The 16,057-nt window shown below is 64.4% G+C and overlaps 1 protein-coding gene and 1 long non-coding RNA gene across 6 annotated transcripts in view; one reads left to right on the top strand and one right to left on the bottom strand.

Moving 5' to 3' along the window:
- The window catches only part of LOC137486319 (uncharacterized), a 125,336-nt gene that overhangs the window by 54,904 nt on the left and 54,375 nt on the right, over window positions 1-16,057 (top strand). The gene's annotated exons all lie outside the window — the stretch shown is intronic.
- On the bottom strand, window positions 1,853-14,920 carry AKNA (AT-hook transcription factor). Of its 5 annotated transcripts, none has more exons than XM_068211494.1 (22): window positions 14,757-14,920; window positions 9,788-10,059; window positions 8,717-9,669; window positions 8,156-8,230; window positions 7,581-7,728; window positions 7,279-7,436; window positions 6,798-6,857; window positions 6,595-6,695; window positions 6,336-6,498; window positions 6,126-6,253; window positions 5,867-6,070; window positions 5,494-5,695; window positions 5,294-5,400; window positions 4,872-5,101; window positions 4,495-4,681; window positions 4,069-4,242; window positions 3,864-3,967; window positions 3,540-3,698; window positions 3,350-3,451; window positions 2,757-2,873; window positions 2,404-2,542; window positions 1,853-2,144 (listed from the first exon to the last, which is right to left on the bottom strand). In XM_068211494.1, exons 2-22 carry the CDS (start codon window positions 9,945-9,947, stop codon window positions 1,868-1,870), a joined length of 3,948 nt encoding a protein of 1,315 aa, XP_068067595.1. In that variant the 5' UTR covers window positions 9,948-10,059; window positions 14,757-14,920; the 3' UTR covers window positions 1,853-1,867. The 5 variants fall into 5 exon arrangements, with proteins under 5 accessions (XP_068067595.1, XP_068067592.1, XP_068067594.1 ...); XM_068211495.1 differs by having other exon boundaries at window positions 1,892-2,144; window positions 4,069-4,238; XM_068211491.1 differs by having other exon boundaries at window positions 2,404-2,873; window positions 4,069-4,238.

Below are 16,057 nucleotides of genomic sequence, written 5' to 3'. Positions count from 1 at the left end.
CCAGAGACAATAAAACCTCTTTAAAATCCCCCAAACCTCTTTAAAATCCCCCAAACCCAGCCCTCTCACCCCAAAAAAGGAGCAGGGGACAGCCCTATTCCCAACCCCTCTGGGCTCATGTCAGGATCAGGCTCAGGGGGAGCTTGGAAGGCTCCAGACCTGAGTCCCTCACTGATCCCCGCTCCAAATGTGGGTATTTGTACAACAAATAAAAGATAAATAAATACATTTGACACTGGCACTTTAGGTAGGTCCTACAGATAAACACAGGTTGAGGTGCTGGGGGAAGCAGGGGGTTTGGCCGGACCCATCCCAGGAAAAGCTGCCCCAACCGCATCCTTTTCCCTAAAAAATAGGCATTAACCCCTTAGAAACCCAGCTGGGAGGAACAGGGGCTCCACAGACCCCACACCTGCTTTGGTCTCAGCAGGTGACTTTTCATCCACCAGCCCAGCTTCCCTGAGGATCCCAGGGGGAAAACCTCAAATCCTTCATTTTATTTTCTGCCTGGATGATGCTGTGGGTGGCCACATCCAGGGATGACCAGAAAAACCCCACAAATGCCCTAAGGGTTGTGCTGGAAATGCAAACCAGAATATTTATATATATGTATCTGTAGAAAGATATATCTATAGAGTCAGATACAGATCTGTACATACACAGATCTATTTATATCTGTCTCTCTAGATCTAGACATATAACTAAATACAGATATGCCTATATCTAGATATATCCATTTATAGATACACATATATCACACACACACATTATAGATCATCAATCAACACTCAAAAGAGTGATTTAGCTGCTTACTAGCTAAAAAAATATCACATAAAAACCACCAAAAAAAATTTCCCCAGGGAGGATCCTGCTGGGTTCAAGTCCAAGGGCAGAGGGCACAGGGCACAGGCTCCTGAGGAGGCCTGCAGGCTGGGGAAGGGGTGGAATAGGGGATCCCAGGGGATCCCAGGAATTTCTGCCCACACAGGCACAGAGGTAAACACAGCTGCCAAGGGGGCTCGACCCCCGCGAGGTCAGAGCATCCCCAGAAGTGCTCAGGGTGCGGTGGCCACTGCCCTGGTGGGACACAGGGCCACCATTGGTCCCAGGGGACGGTGCTGCGGAATGTTGGAGACCCCTGCCCACACTTTCCCCCCTCCTGCGGCTTGGGGGGGTCCTGAGGACGGACAGACAGACGGACAAGCCATGCAGGGACTGCAGGGAGAGCAGGAGCAGGGTGAGAGCCAGGGCAGGACCCCCAGGAGGCACCTCCCGCCCTGCTGCCCCCAGGTTTGGCAGGGAGCAGGGAGGCTGAGGGGCCCATCCTCTGCTCCTGGTGACATGGAGGGGCTGCAGGTGCCAGCAGATCCCTCAGAAGAGGCAGGAGATGGCAATGGGGCCCTCAGAAGAGGCAGGAGGTGCCAGCAGATCCCTCAGAAGAGGCAGGAGGTGCCAGCGGAGCCCTCAGAAGAGGCAGGAGGTGGCAATGGGGCCCTCAGAAGAGGCTGGAGGTGCCAGCAGATCCCTCAGAAGAGGCTGGAGGTGCCAGCAGATCCCTCAGAAGAGGCTGAAGGTGCCAGCAGATCCCTCAGAAGAGGCAGGAGGTGCCAGCAGATCCCTCAGAAGAGGCTGGAGGTGCCAGCAGATCCCTCAGAAGAGGCTGGAGGTGCCAGCAGATCCCTCAGAAGAGGCTGGAGGTGCCAGCAGATCCCTCAGAAGAGGCTGGAGGTGCCAGCAGATCCCTCAGAAGAGGCAGGAGGTGGCAATGGGACCCTCAGAAGAGGCAGGAGGTGCCAGCAGATCCCTCAGAAGAGGCAGGAGGTGCCAGCAGATCCCTCAGAAGAGGCTGGAGGTGCCAGCGGGGCCCTCAGAAGAGGCAGGAGCGGCGCAGGCCCCGCGGCCGGCCCAGCTCCGCGGCCAGCGCCCGGCTCATGCGGCTCGTGGTCAGCCTGACGCTCTGGGCAGCCTCCACAGCCCGGCTGAGGGACCAGTTCAGCTCCTCCAGCTCCTCCAGGTCCAGGCTCAGGCAGCCGTGGTGGCCCTGGGGCCGGGGGGGACGCTCTGCCCGCCGGGGCCCCGCAGGGACACTGAGGGGGACCCCAGCCAGGGCCGGGGCTGAGGTAGGAGCTGCTGGGGAGCAGTAGCTGGGAAGAAGAAGGGACACAGGCTCAGTGATGTGTTCTGTGCCACCACTCCACCTTATTTCCATCCCTGTTCCCCATCTCCTCCATGCCCACCCCACAGCACCACCCCCTAAACACAGCCCCCGCCCCAAAGGAGCTGCTGGCCGTGTCACACCACAAGGGATCCCTGGGGTGGGGACAGCCCCTCCTGGGTTCCCCCTCCACCCCTGGGGAATGCTGACCCCCCCCGTGCCCCCTCCCGGCCCCAGGGCATCCTTACAGCATGGAGGGTACGTAAGGCACGAGGGGGACGGGTGCCAGGCAGACGGTGGCAGCAGGGGTGGCTGCCAAGTACCAAATTCCAGGTTGCTCCAGCTTCTCGGCTCCTGGGAGACAGGAGCCACTAGGGCCACGCTCTGCTGTGGGAAGGAAGGTGGTTAGATGTCCCCATGGGGGTTCGGTGTCCCCAGGGGTGCGCATCGAGTGGCAGCCCCAGTGCCATCCCCCCCGGTGCCACACTGGGTGGGCACAGTCCCCCTGCACTCTCAGGGGGCTGAGGTTGTTCCTTGTCCCACCAGCCAGCCCCCACGCAGGGAGGAGCTGTGCCAGGCACGTGTCACCCTTGTCACCCACCGTGTGTGGCTGTGTCCCTGCTGCCTGGCGCAGAGGGTGCCCGGCAGGTGGGGCAGGACGTTCTCCTGGGGGTGCTGTGCTGGGGCTGCCGGGGGGTGTCACCTCCCCCAAGTGCAGCTGTGGAGAGAGGACATCAGGAATGTCGCGTGCAGAGCCCGCCAGGGATGTTTGGGAAGAGCTCAGTGGTTTGGGGGGGCTGATGAGATGTGGGGGGGCATTCCCTGCAGGGAAAGGGGGGTCTGCAAAGGTGGGCTCTGCACTGGCACCTGGGGCAGGGCTGGGGACAGGTGACACTGCTGCCGGTGACACCAGGAAGGCCAGGGAATCCCAGGGATTTCTGCCCGCACAGACACAGATGCCAAGGGGGGCTTGACCAGTGCAGGAACCCCACGAGGTCATGGCTTCCCCAGAGCTGCCCAGCTTGGTGCCCCTGGGGGACAGTGGGGTCTGGCCAAGGGACAGTGAGGGGACCCTGAGGCCATGAGCAATGGGTTTGTCTGTCCCCTCCCTAAGCCTCTCTAGTTAATTAATTAAGGTCATTAGCAGCTGTTAGGGGTGGTAGGGAAGGCTGGAAGGGGCTGGGTGCCACTCACCTGATGCCATCCTGCCCCTGTGACACCGGGGACACCCCGAGGTGCCCGGCTCTTCTCGGGGTGCCGGGGTGGCACGTGGTGTCCCCGCCTGGTACCGTGTCCCTGCCAAACCCCAGCGTGAGCACGGCCAGGGTCCCCAAGGTGAGGGCGGCCGCCTTCAGCCCCGCCACCGACCGCCACCAGCACCCACCTGTGTGCTGTCCCCGGAATGCCACCGCCCCCGGCGGCTTCCCAAGGTGCTTCCGCAGGGCGGGGGGTGCCCGGGGCCTGGCGGCCGAGGGCTCTGACTCGGAGGCTGCGGCGGAGGACAGGGAAGTGGGGTGGCATCCTCCGGGACCCAGCTCCAGACCTGCAGGACCCGCCCTGGGCTGAGCACCGCGGGCCCCGTGGGACCACCAGGACCTGGTCCCCACGGTCCTGCAGCCCCACAACATCCTGCTGCCCTGCGGAGGGCAAGTGTCGCGCAGGGAGGAGCGTGTCCCCTCCGTCCCCACCCCGGTGGGGTCCCCCTTACCGAGATCCAGCTCCGGCCTGCCCCGTGGCAGCGATGCCGACCTCTCCCTCTGCGTGGGTGTGAGCCCGGGGGCCACCCGGCCCCGCACCGGGGGGCTCGGGTCCCTGCAGAGGGGACAGAAATGCTGTCACCACCTCCACAGGCTGAGGCTGGGGGTGTCCCCACGCTGCCCCCCCACACCCCCCAGGTTCTCCCTGCCACCTACTCCGAGGGTGCCGCATCCTGCGGGGTCGATGGTCCGCTGGCCACCGGCTGCCTGCTGGCCGGGGTGACGCGGGGAGTGGCTTTTCCCTCGGGATAGCTGCGGGAGCGGAGCAGGCTCTCCTCCAGCCGCAGCCGCAGCCGCCACACCTCGTCCTGCAGCGCCCGGATGGCCTGGCTGTCCCAGGACACATGTCCCAGTGAGGGGGGGCTGCAGCCAGCAGGGACCCCAGCAGTGCCAGGGACCCTGGGGGAGCATCAGCAACCCCCTCCCACATCCCCCATCCCCACCCAGCAGCTGTGACCCTCCCCAAAACCAAGCCTGGGGCTGGGCTGGCATCCGGTGCCCAGTGGGTGCCTTTGGGGAGGATCCCGGTGCCACCCAGGGGGGTCTGGCCTGGTGTGGGGCGGGGGGGACACAGCCACTCACTCGCGCTCCAGACGGGAGCCCAGCAGGTCACAGGGAGCCGGGTCGAGGGACGGCAGGTCGGGGGACAGCAGGGTGGGGGATGGCGTTTCGGGGGATGCCAGGGGGCTGGTTGGGCTCCTGGCCATGGCCGGGGGGTGGCCACCGGCGCTGGCACAGCTCCTGTCTCCCACCTCTGAGTCCGTGCGAGCTGGGGAGGAAGGGGAGCACTGAGCTGGGATCAGAGAGCAGAGACTGGGACACACCTCCCTCCAGGGAGGGTGACACCAGCACACCGGTGACACCAGCACCACGAGGAGGTCTGGGAACCCCAAAAACCAGAGCCACAGAGTCAGGCCCCCCCCCACATCTCTGTCCCTCGCCGAGTCCTGTGTACTCACTGCCATCACCGTCGGGGTCCGGCCCCACCTCGCTGCCCGCGCTCTCAGCCCAGCGAGGGGGGGAGCTGCTCTGAGAGGGGCTGCTGGGGGGCAGCTGGGGCCCCCCTGTGCCCCCCGGGGGATAGATGCCCATCAGTGCTGTCTCGGAGGGAAGCGGGGTCGCCTCTCTCTTCCGTGGGGTACGGAGGCTGCTGGGGATGGGGACGGAAGGTCCCAGCGAGGCCGGAGTCCTGGGGAAGGGACGGGTCATGCGGGCAGCCCCCAGGGCTCCCCCCTGGCCACGGGCACTCTGCGCATCTCCAGCCCCGCCAGAACCCTGCTCCCCACACCCTCAGTGCCTCCCCTTCCATCCCTGCTCCTCTCCAATCCCCCAGATCCCGCAGGCAGAGCCGAGTTCCCGCAGGCAGGGCCGTGGGCCGTACCCTGGGCCAGGGGGAGGGTGCTCAGGGGTGTGCACGGGGGGTGACACCCTGCTGGCCTCCGAGCCCACGAAGCCGCTGTCGGTCTCGGGGGACACGATGCGCTGCTCCTGCAGAGGCACGGGGACAGCAGGGTCGGTGCCCAGCAGCCGGGGAGGCTCTGGGGCGCTCTCAGGTGGGGACCCACGGTCCCAGGGACTCACCGTGCGGGGCCCGTGCTGGGTGGCACTGCTGCCTGTCCCACGGAGGGACAGGGGCACCCGTGGTGGCCCAGGGACCTCCAGGGGGGGCTTGGCAGAAGCTGGTGGCTCCTCAGCAGTAGCAGGGGAGGGGTGGCCCTGTGTCTCCTCCAGGTTTGGGGGTCCTCTGGGGGGAAGTGTCACAGCTTTTCTTTGCGGGAGGTGCCTGTGGGGAGGGGATGGAGCAGGAATGATGGGGCAGAGCAACCCCAGATGCGGGGAAATGTCCTGGTCCAGCTCTGCCGTGGAGGCTATTAACTCCAAGGTAAAACTGAAGACCTGATGTCAAAGCTCCTCCTCACCCATGCCTGGGGACGCGACCTCCCACAGCACTTACAAGTGCAAGGGCTCGAGGTTGGACCCCTCCTCCAGTGACCGTGTCCTGCAGGGGACCTTGCTGGGGCCACCATCCCCTGCCGTGGGTGCGTCCACCTCCTCCTGGGACCCGCTCCCCGCCAGGCTCAGCTGCTCCAGGCTCAGTGACTCCGGCAAGGACTTGAAGTGCTTGTACCTGGGGGGATCCGTGGGCAGGAGCAGGTGGCTCTGGGGACATGCTCCGTGCCCGTGTCCCCCTGCCCCGCTGTGAGGGCACTCACTGCTCCAGCAGGTCCCCAAAATCCTCCTCCACTTGGTGCTGTTTGTGCCAGAGGGGCCAGGGCAGCCCCCCTGCCACCCCCTCGCTGTCCCCTGCTGTCCCCCGAGGACCCTCCACCAGCGCAGGGCTCTGTGGGCACAGCACAAGAGGGTGAGAGGGGCAACCCCCCATAAATGCAGTGGGGTGGGGAACCTTTGCACCCCCAGCTCACCTCGGGGTGCGGGGAGTGGGCGGCCGGTGGTGGGGACGGGGCTGGGGGGCAGCGGGGCTGCAGGGGGGGCTGAGGGAGGGGCTGCTGCCTGCCCCCCGGCTCCAGCCGCTCCTTCAGCCCTTCCAGGCGCAGCCCCAGGCGGTAAATCTCCCCTTCCACTGCCCTGCAAGACACCAGCCATCAGCGCGGGAGGGACAGCGACCCCCGGGGACTCTCTGGGGGCTCTGGGGAGGGGGTGGCAGGGGGATTGAGCACGTACCGGTCAGGATCAAACCCTCCCGCAGCCGCCGGGAGCTGCTGCCGGCCCCTCAGGTATTCCCGCTCCAGCGCATCCTGCGCGTCCTTCAGCATCCTCATCCTCTGCGGCACAAGGGTGCGGGGTCCGAGCTTGTCCACTGGGCCCCGGGCACCCCCCGTGGTCCCGCCGCCCCCCCGGTTGGGGTCCGGAAGGGACTGACGCACCTGGAGCTGTTCCGAGGGTGTGGGGGTCCCTGCACGCACCCAGCTTTCGAAGGATTCCACCTGGCCGCGGTTGTACGGGCTGAGCCCGGTCCTGCTGTGTCCCCCCTCCGCACCCCCTAGACCCCCTCATATGAAACATCCCCAGGGACTGCTCCAGCGCTATCCCCCATTGCCGTCCCCTCCCCAGCTTTCCTGCCTTCCCAGCACCCCATAACAGTCCCCCTCCCCACAGCCCCTGCAATCCAGACCCCCTCCGCAGCTGCCCCCAGCACCCTGTGCAGCGCCTCCCCAGCCTATCCCTATAGTGCCCCCTCCAGAACTCCCCCCAAATCCCCTCCCCGCTGCCCTGCAGCCCCCACCAGCACTCTCCCCAAAAGCCCTTCTCCATGGATCCCCCCCCCGAAGCCCCCCTCCTCACAGCCCCCCAGCACTCCCCTCTACAGCTCCCCGTTCCTGCACCTCTCCAGGCCCCAGCCCTTACCTGTGCCTGCAGCCTGCGGCTCTGCCCCGCCAGGGCCCGGGTGAGCCGGGGGCCGGGGCAGCAGCACGGCCCGGGGCAGGTGGGGCAGCCCCCCCCGGGCACAGGAGGGGACCGAGGTTGGGGTGAACCCCCCCGCTCTGACGGTCCCGGGGCTGCAGCTGTGAGAAAACACGAGGACAAGTGACACCGCAGCGCAAGTGACACCAGCGTGAGGAAGGGGCTGAGGGAGACAATCCCCCCAGAACCGGAGCAGGATCAACACAGCTGCGAGGTGTGGGGCTGTGGGATATAGATCAACACACCTGCACTTGGCGAGGCCGGAGCTGTGGCTGTGCCGAGAGCCGCTGTCTGTGCCTGCGGGATGCTCAGGGTCATCACGCGGCTCCCGGTGGTCACGGTACCCACGGCGAGGCTGCGGCTGGGCTGTGGTGGCTCGGAGAACAGGCTCACCTGGGCAGGGAGAGCGGGTTTGGGCAGCCAGCCTGCATCCCGACCCACCCACCGTGCTCCGGGGCACACTGAAGCACCTCATGGGCACAGCAGTGGGTGCGGCGAAGGTGGAGACACGCGTGCGGGGGGTGGTTGGCACAGCCCTGCCTCAGTTTCCCCACCCACGCGGTGGCAGAGGTGACACGGGGACGCGTTTCCGCCCGTGGCCCTGCCATCTCAGAGATGTGCCCCGCCATTCCGGGGACAATCCGGCTCAGCCACTGCTCCCCAGGCTGCTGTGGGCTCTGCGGCGGCCTCAACGCCCCTGGGCTGGGACCGTTCAACCGCAGCTCCCCGGGAGGAGGAAGAGGAGGAAGACACAACACATAACCTCAGGGAGGGGGAGCAGAGAGGGGAACCCCCCCAGGCATCCTGAGCCCTCACCCACCCTGGCGCCCAGGCGCAGCTGGTCGATGGTGTTCTCAGCCTCGGCGTACTTGGTCAGCAGCTTGTGGTAGTCGTCCTGCGGGGAGGGGACACCAGTGGGGGACAGCACCCGGCACGGGGGATGCCCGAGGGCTGGGTGCTAAGGGGAGAGGCAGCTCCGTGCGGGGACAGCACGGAGAGGGAGTCGCATGGGTGGGGTGCAGAAACCGCCTCTCCAAAACACCCCACCCCTCTGTGCAGATGTGACTCCCTTTTCTCTGCGTGGGGAGAGCCCCCTCTCCTCCCAGGGGGACAAACATCCTGAGGGTCACAAGCTCTGTGGGGGTGACCGGCATCCCGGGGGGACATGAACATCCTGTCCCCAGCCTGAGCACTGCCCACATCCCTGCTCCTTCCCTCCTCGCCAGCCCCATGCAGGACCGGGAAGGCGTCACCAGCACCGAACCCCCATGGGCGTCCCAGAGACAGTGACACCCCCATTTCCCCCGCACGCCCTGCTCCCCCCACCCTGGAGACCCTCCCAGTACGGCCCTGTGGCTGAACGGGGGGAGCTGGGCGTTACCTGGAGCTGCTGCACCAGCGCCGTGGCTTGTCTGGGGGACCTGAACTCCTGCGGCAGCCCGGCCGTGCTGGGGGGCTGCGGGGACAACCCCTCCCCGCTGCTCAGCAGCACCTCCCGGACGATTTCGGCCGGGGATTTGAAGCCGATGGGGCCGCCGGGGCCGCGGGGGCGGGCGGGCAGCACACGGCCCCGGGGCGGGCGGTAGCTCTGGTCGAACTTCACCCGCGCCTCCACCTTGGAGAGGTCGGGCAGGGGGTGGTTGAGGCGCCCTCGGCCGTACTGGGTGCCCTCGGTGCCCGTTCCCGAGGCATCCCTCGTCCCCTTGGCACCCGTTCGCCTCCGGGGGCTCAGGGACCGCGACTGCCGGGCGGGCTTGGGGGGCACCACCGCGGGCGCTGCTTTCTTGGGCACTCGGGATCTGCCGTGCCCTTGGGGTGCCGAGGCATTCCCGGCGCCCTGGGGCTGCCCGGTGATTGCCAAGCCAGCGGTGCCGGGGGCTGGCATCCCTGTGCCAGCTGCCTGGGGCTCGGGGACACGCTCGGGGCTGGGGCCATCGGTGGACAGCTGCAGGGGGAGGCTCCGTCTCGGGCTCCACTTCTGCCTGTGCCCCCCGATGGTGTCCCCGCCCGTGCCCCAGCCCCGGTGCTGGCGGGACGGGGTGCCAGGGCCAGGGCTGGTGTCCGAGAGCCCTGAGGTGTCCCCCCCGTCCGTGCTGCAGCACCGGGGCTGGCAGAGAGCCCGGCCGTCCCTCACCGCCTCGGGGCTGCCGCTGGAGCCCGAGCCCCAGCGGCCCCCAGAGGACAGCTCGGGGTAGGGCTCCCCATCGCTCTCTGCCCCCCAGGGCCCCTCGTCGCCCCCGGAGCTGCCCCGCTCGTCCTCCTCGGCCGGGTCCTGCCGCGGGTGCCACCGCCCCTCCTCTGCCGGGGACCCCTCCTCCGGGTCCTCACTGTCACCTGCAAAACACCGGCACCGCGAGGCTGTCGCCACCCAGACCCAGCCGGGGTCCCCGGCCCCCCTTGGCTCCAGCAGCTCCTGGGACATTTGGGACCACCCCTTTCGGGCGGGACTCACCCCACGGTGGGCTCCTGGCACCCTCCCCCAGGCCGATGACCCCATCCTCGTCCATCCGCCTTTCAAAGTCGTCTTCCTCCTCCTCCTCCTCCTCCTCCTCGCCCTGCCAGCGCGTCAGCTCTGTTTGTGTCCAGCGCAGCCATGGTGCCGGGCTGGCCATGGCCGCGGGCGCGCCGGCCCCGTCACTTGTGTCGCTTCATGGCCCGGCGGCGGTGGCGGCGGGCTGGGGACCTCCTTGTCGCGAATGTAGGTCACAGCATCGCCGCCGCGTCCTGGGGGGGCCGGGGGAGACGGAGGGATGCTCAGCGGGACATGGTGGGATCTGTTTGAGGTGACTCTCCCACACTGGCAGGGTCTTCCCTGTCCCCCAAATCCTGGGGACAAGATCTCCGGGACAGTGGGGACACCCTCGGATCAGACCCCCCCCACTCTGCATCCCACCGCAAAGCTGGATCTGTCCCATCTCTGCCAGCCGTGAGGTCCTCATGGGGAAGGAGCCCCTCAGGGCCACCCCAAAAGGTTTGTCCCCTCCTTGGGAACACCCAGCCCATGCTGGCACCTTGTGGATGTCACCCCAGCTGGGCAGCCACACCTGGGGACCACCTACAGTGCTGGGGAGACAGGAGCACCCCAAAGACCCCTCTGGATGTGGGGTCACACTAGAGACCTGACACACAAATTCCCCTGATAATCCCAAAGCATGAGCTCCCCCCTCACCCCCACCCGGGGATTCCACCAGCAGCTGGAGAAACACCGGATGCCAAAACCCCAAATGTAGGGTGTGGCAAGAAAGGCCATGGGGTTTTCTGACCCGTGTCCCCTCTGCTGGATTTGAGCCCCATAAGCCCAAATTTTGGCCTGGGGGGCCAAACCAGGCACCACCAGCCCCATGCAGGGGACACTCACCCTGTACCAGCAGCCCCAGGACATCCCCATCACTGTGACCCCATGGGGAGTCCTTCCGAGCCTCCGAAACCTTCCTGGGCCTGTGGGGCAGCCGAGCTTTTGCAGAAGGAGGAAATGATGTTTCCTGCAAGTTTGCAGGTGGCCACAAAAGTTTTAACCCCATCCGGCCCTGTGCAGTGGGGGCTGAAGCCTCCTCCCACAGCATTTTCTATCAAAACCTTCATTTTTTAATCCAGTTCAGAGCAAAATGCTGTAGGAAGAGAGGGGATGGAGATCCCTGGGACCAGCAGCAGTTGGTCCAAAAATCATCAGCATGAGGATATTCCAGGAGACCTAAAATTAAGCTTTAAAGCCCCAAAATTTAGCCATCCTTGGAAATTTCCCCAGATTTCCAAAGGGAGGGTCCAGCTGGCCCCATCCTGGGATGCTGCTCACACTCCCAGGGATGCTGTGGCTGCACCCAGGCACTATGGCCTGTCTTGGCACATTCACAGGCAGTCAATTAAGCCAGCTTGTTAATGTGTAATTAGTGACACGCAGAGGACAGCTTGACGAGCTAATGAAACCACAGCACGATCCCTGGGGTGGCTGCTCTTAGCCAGAGGGTGCTGCGGTGATTTTGGGGTGCTGCTGGCTGGGGATGGTGGTGATGAGGAGTAAACCTATCCACAGCACCCACATGCTCTGGGAAAAGTCCTTTCATCCCCTCCCAAGCCTCAGATCTGCAAATTCCTCGGGTGTTTGTGAGGTTTGAGGTTATTTTCCAGCACCACTTGGCATCAAGGGCATCATCCTTGCATCAGCTTTGCCCCCAGCCCTGCCTGCATCCGTGGGGCATTCGGAGCAGGAGCAAACCCCAAAGCATCCCTTAGGGTCTTGCAAACCTCCTGGGGGGTTTGCATCAGATTTTCTCCCCCACACTGAGTGGGGGAATGGATAACTCCATTCTCCACACCTGGAGATGCTCCACAGCTTCTCCTGCCACTGGGAAGGACGGGGCTGCCCATGGGATTCTTCAGACCCTGAGTTACTGGAACCAAAGAGGGATTTCGGCTTTAGCTCCTCCCTGAGCTAAAGCTGGGATGTTTCCAGCCCCAAGTCCTTACACATATCCCAGATCCCCACCAAAGTGCCTCCCATCCCACCTGGAGCCCCGAAGGATCCCGGAGCCATGAGGAGCCCCAAACACCACGCCCAGGAAACCCAGAGGGAGAGTGCTGGGTGAAAGGAGCCTGGGGGTCCTGTTCTCTTGGGATGAGGGGGGTTAAACCATTCCCAACCCATTTCTGGCGTTTCTTTAACCCCATCCCACGCAAGGGATGGGGATTTTGCTTCTCTTGAAGGAGGCCATGCCTAACCCACATGCTGTCACCCCATTTCTGAGCAGTGCACAGCCCACAGCAGCTGCAGCCTGCAGGAGCCACTTCCAAACCCAGCCACAGTTACTGCTTTCCCAGAAAATCTCTCTGCTGATGGTCATGGTGGCAAGAGCAAAAAATCTCAGATTCTTTTCCCCCTCTAAGTGATTTTCTCACTGTTATGGGAGCACAGAAAAGCTTGAAAAATGATATGGCTTCGTGCTCAGCAGCCACAAACCAAACAGAAACAATCCCAAATGTGTGTGTGTGCAGAAATATATCCATATATTTTAATTTTCCTCTTTGAAAGCCAGGATTTTTGCAACATGCAACTGGAAAAAGAGCTAAAAAGAAATTTAAAAAAAATTTAAAAGCCTCAGCTAAAAAACCATGAACTCTGCACTGCCCCAGCCCCTCAACCCTTCTCCTGCCCTATAAATCCGAGGCTGTCCCAAATTTAAGCCCAGGGCAGAGGGGCTCAGCCGAGGGAGGGATGCTCCCAGCAGTGCTGGGTGCTCTGTCTGTCTCTCCAAAGCCCTGATCCTTTCGCAGGCAGCGATCCCATCCCTGTCCCACTCCCTGCCCCGCGGCAAAGCCGGAGGTGAGGCTGAGCCCGCCCAGCCCATCCCACGTGTGGGCAGGGAAGCAGCAGCCATCAAGGCCAGCACGAAGCCATCGTGGCTCCTGGGTTTATCAGTGGAGACAGCAGAGCAGACAGGAGCATCCTCCGCCCCAGGGCTCGCTCGGTGACAGGGAAGGGGGGGACAGGGCTGCTGTCACTCTGCCTTCACTGCCTTGTCAGCCCTGGGCAGAGCAGGGGGATGGGGGGCTCTAAACCCCACACCTCCATCCCCACATTCTCTGAGTGATGTGGAATTACCCTCCTGCCCTGTGTCCCAAAATCACTTGCCAGGATGGGTTAAAGCCCCTCCTGCACATCCGTGTCCAACTGGGGTGCAGGGGGGGCTCAACCCGTCCTAGGCAAGGGATGGATGTTTTGCATCTCTTTTAGGGAGGTTGGTTTGAAGGAGGCCAGAACGGCCTCGGGCTGAAACTTGGCAAGGGATGTCTGCGCTCCAGGAGGGAGAAATTCCTGGTGTATAAACCCTTTTTTAAAGCCCACAGAGCCCCGTTTTTATAGGCATGAAAGAGGGCAGAGAAGCGGAAACGCTGCGTTCTTAGTTCGCATTATTTCCTACTAGAACAAGGGAGGGACCATCACAGCGAGGAAGAGCCTGACAAATCTCCCTCATCCTCTGAAAGCACACGCCTGTCACCATCACTGCAAAGCCCAAGTGTCACCCCAATTCCAGCGGGTGGAGGGGCCATGTCCCCCACCCCAGCCCCCCATACTGGCACACCCCCACGGAGAGGCACCAAAACCCCGTGGAAATGTCATTTTCCCATCACTTGCACCGAAGCAAAGCCCCGCGGCAGAACAGCTCCTCTTTCCTCCCTCCTCCCTGGCACACGGACCCTCCTGTCCTCGCTGGGGACACCCGGATGCAGCCCGGGGCTGAACCCCCGCAGGGCCGGGGGCGGATGGCCGTAATGCCCTGAAGGACAGCCTTAATCCCCGTCTGGACAGTGCTGCCGCCGTCCCCGCGCCACAGCCGGTGCCACCGGGATCCCTTCTTAGCACGGGGCAGCGAGAGGCGGCGGGGACACGGCAGGGAGATTGTGCTGGGGTGAACCAGGCACAGCTTCTCTGTGCCACGGCCTCAACCTCCCACAGCAAAGAATTTCTCCCCAGTATCCCATCCAACCCTGCTCTTTGTCAGTTTGAAGCCATTCCCTGCGTCCTGTCCCTCCATCCCTTGTCCTAAGTCCCTCTCCTGCTCTCCTGGAGCCCCTTTAGGCACTGGAAGCAGCTCTGAGCTCTCCCTGAAGCTTTTTCTTCCCCATCTCTCGCAGCCTGTACGGACAGTGCCGCGCTCCCCGGCTGCCCTTGAACTTTAAGAAGCGATTTAAGCCCTGCCCGGAAGGCACCGAAAGGCTGCGGCTGAGCACGGGACGCCCGCGACACCCGCGGGCACCACCGGCTGCCATGAACACGGCTGCCCTTTAAATAAAACACGGAACTGAAGCTGATCGCTGCCCCGGCGACTCTCTCGGAGGAGCCGCCGGCAGCTCCCGGCCCCGCAGCCTCCGCCGAGCCCCGGCCGTGCCTCCGAGCCGCCTCCGCAGCCCCTGACGAAACCCTCTCGGAATCCTCCGGCCCCGGCGGGGAGGAGGCACCGCCAGAAGAAAAGTTTTGACAAGTTTCCTCGGGGCCACGAAGGCTGCGATGGCGTGGGGAGGACACGCCTCGGCCAGGAGCGGCGCGTCCCGCATCCTCCCGGCGCGTCCCGCATCCTCCCGGCGTGTCCCATGGCCTCGGCCGCAGGGACCCCGCCGGGGCTGGGGGTGTCCCCGCTCCGCCCAGGGACCCCAAGCAGCTGCCGGCTGCGAGCCAGCCCTGCCCGAGCCGGGCTCAGCAGAGCCGGGAGCTCTGGAAGCGGCCCCGGGATGGGGCCCGCGGGCTGCGCCTCCAGCTGTGCCTCCGGCGGCGCCCCAGGGGCCCTCTCTTTCCTTCCAGCTGCAGCAGGCGGCTTGCAGGGAGCAGCCGAGCCATTCCCGGCCCCCCCGGGCACAGCTGGGGCACATCTGGCCCGAGGGCACCGCTGGAGAGGCGCCCTCAGCCCCGCGAGCGCCGCGCTGCCCACCTGTAGGGAGGGCCCGGCCGGCGCCTCCTCGGCCAGCGCTGGGCGGCTCCGGTCCCGGTCCTGGTCCCGATCCCAGTCCCGCCTCTGATCCCGGTGCCGGTCCCGGTTCCGATCCAGCCCGGCCCGGCCCCGCCGGACAAAAGCGCGGCCCGCGGCGCCAGGGGGCGTGGCCTCTGCTTATTAGCATACCGCAGCACTCCGCCAATCCGTGCGCGGAGCGGGAAATCGTCAGCATAACCCCGCCCGTCTTTTATTTGCATATCCCGCGGATCGCGGCCAATCAGAGCCGCGGCTGGGGGAACCTCATTGGCATAATTTATGCAGCGCGGGCACCCCCTGGCGGGGCGCTGCCCATTCCCGGGATGCCATAGGATGGGAGGGAACGGGATCCATGGGATGGGATGGGATCCATGGGATGGGATGGGATGGGATCCATGGGATGGGAGGGGATGGGAGGATGGGATGGGATGGGATGGGATGGGATGGGATGGGATGGGATGGGATCCATGGGATGGGATGGGATGGGATGGGATCCATGGGATGGGATGGGATGGGATGGGATGGGATGGGATGGGATGGGATGGGATTGGATCCATGGGAGGGGAGGGGATGGGATCCATGGGATGGAATGGGATCCATGGAATGGGAGGGAATGGAATGGGATCCACGGGATGGGAGGGGATGGGATGAGATCCATGGGATGGGATGGGATGGGATCCATGGGATGGGATGGGATGGGATCCATGGGATGGGATGGGATGGGATGGGATCCATGGGATGGGAGGGGATGGGATGGGATCCATGGGATGGGATGGGATGGGATCCATGGGATGGGAGGGGATGGGATGGGATCCATGGGATGGGATGGGATGGGATCCATGGGATGGGATGGGATGGGATGGGATCCATGGGATGGGATGGGATGGGATGGGATCCATGGGATGGGAGGGGATGGGATGGGATCCATGGGATGGGAGGGGATGGGAGGATGGGATGGGATGGGATGGGATGGGATCCATGGGATGGGATGGGATGGGATGGGATGGGATGGGATGGGATTGGATCCATGGGAGGGGAGGGGATGGGATCCATGGGATGGAATGGGATCTATGGAATGGGAGGGGATGGGATCCATGGGATGGGAGGGGATGGGATGGGAGGGGATGGGATTGGATCCATGGGAGGGGAGGGGAGGGGATCCATGGGATGGAATGGGATCCATGGAATGGGAGGGAATGGGATGGGATCCACGGGATGGGAGGGGATGCGATCCATGGGATGGGATGGGATGGGATCCACGG

This window comes from Anomalospiza imberbis, chromosome 21, assembly GCF_031753505.1.
Source record: "Anomalospiza imberbis isolate Cuckoo-Finch-1a 21T00152 chromosome 21, ASM3175350v1, whole genome shotgun sequence".
Classification (NCBI taxonomy): Eukaryota; Metazoa; Chordata; class Aves; order Passeriformes; family Viduidae; genus Anomalospiza; species Anomalospiza imberbis.
The sequence above is the reverse complement of the archived record's forward strand: the minus strand, read 5'-3'. Positions and strand labels throughout refer to the sequence as shown.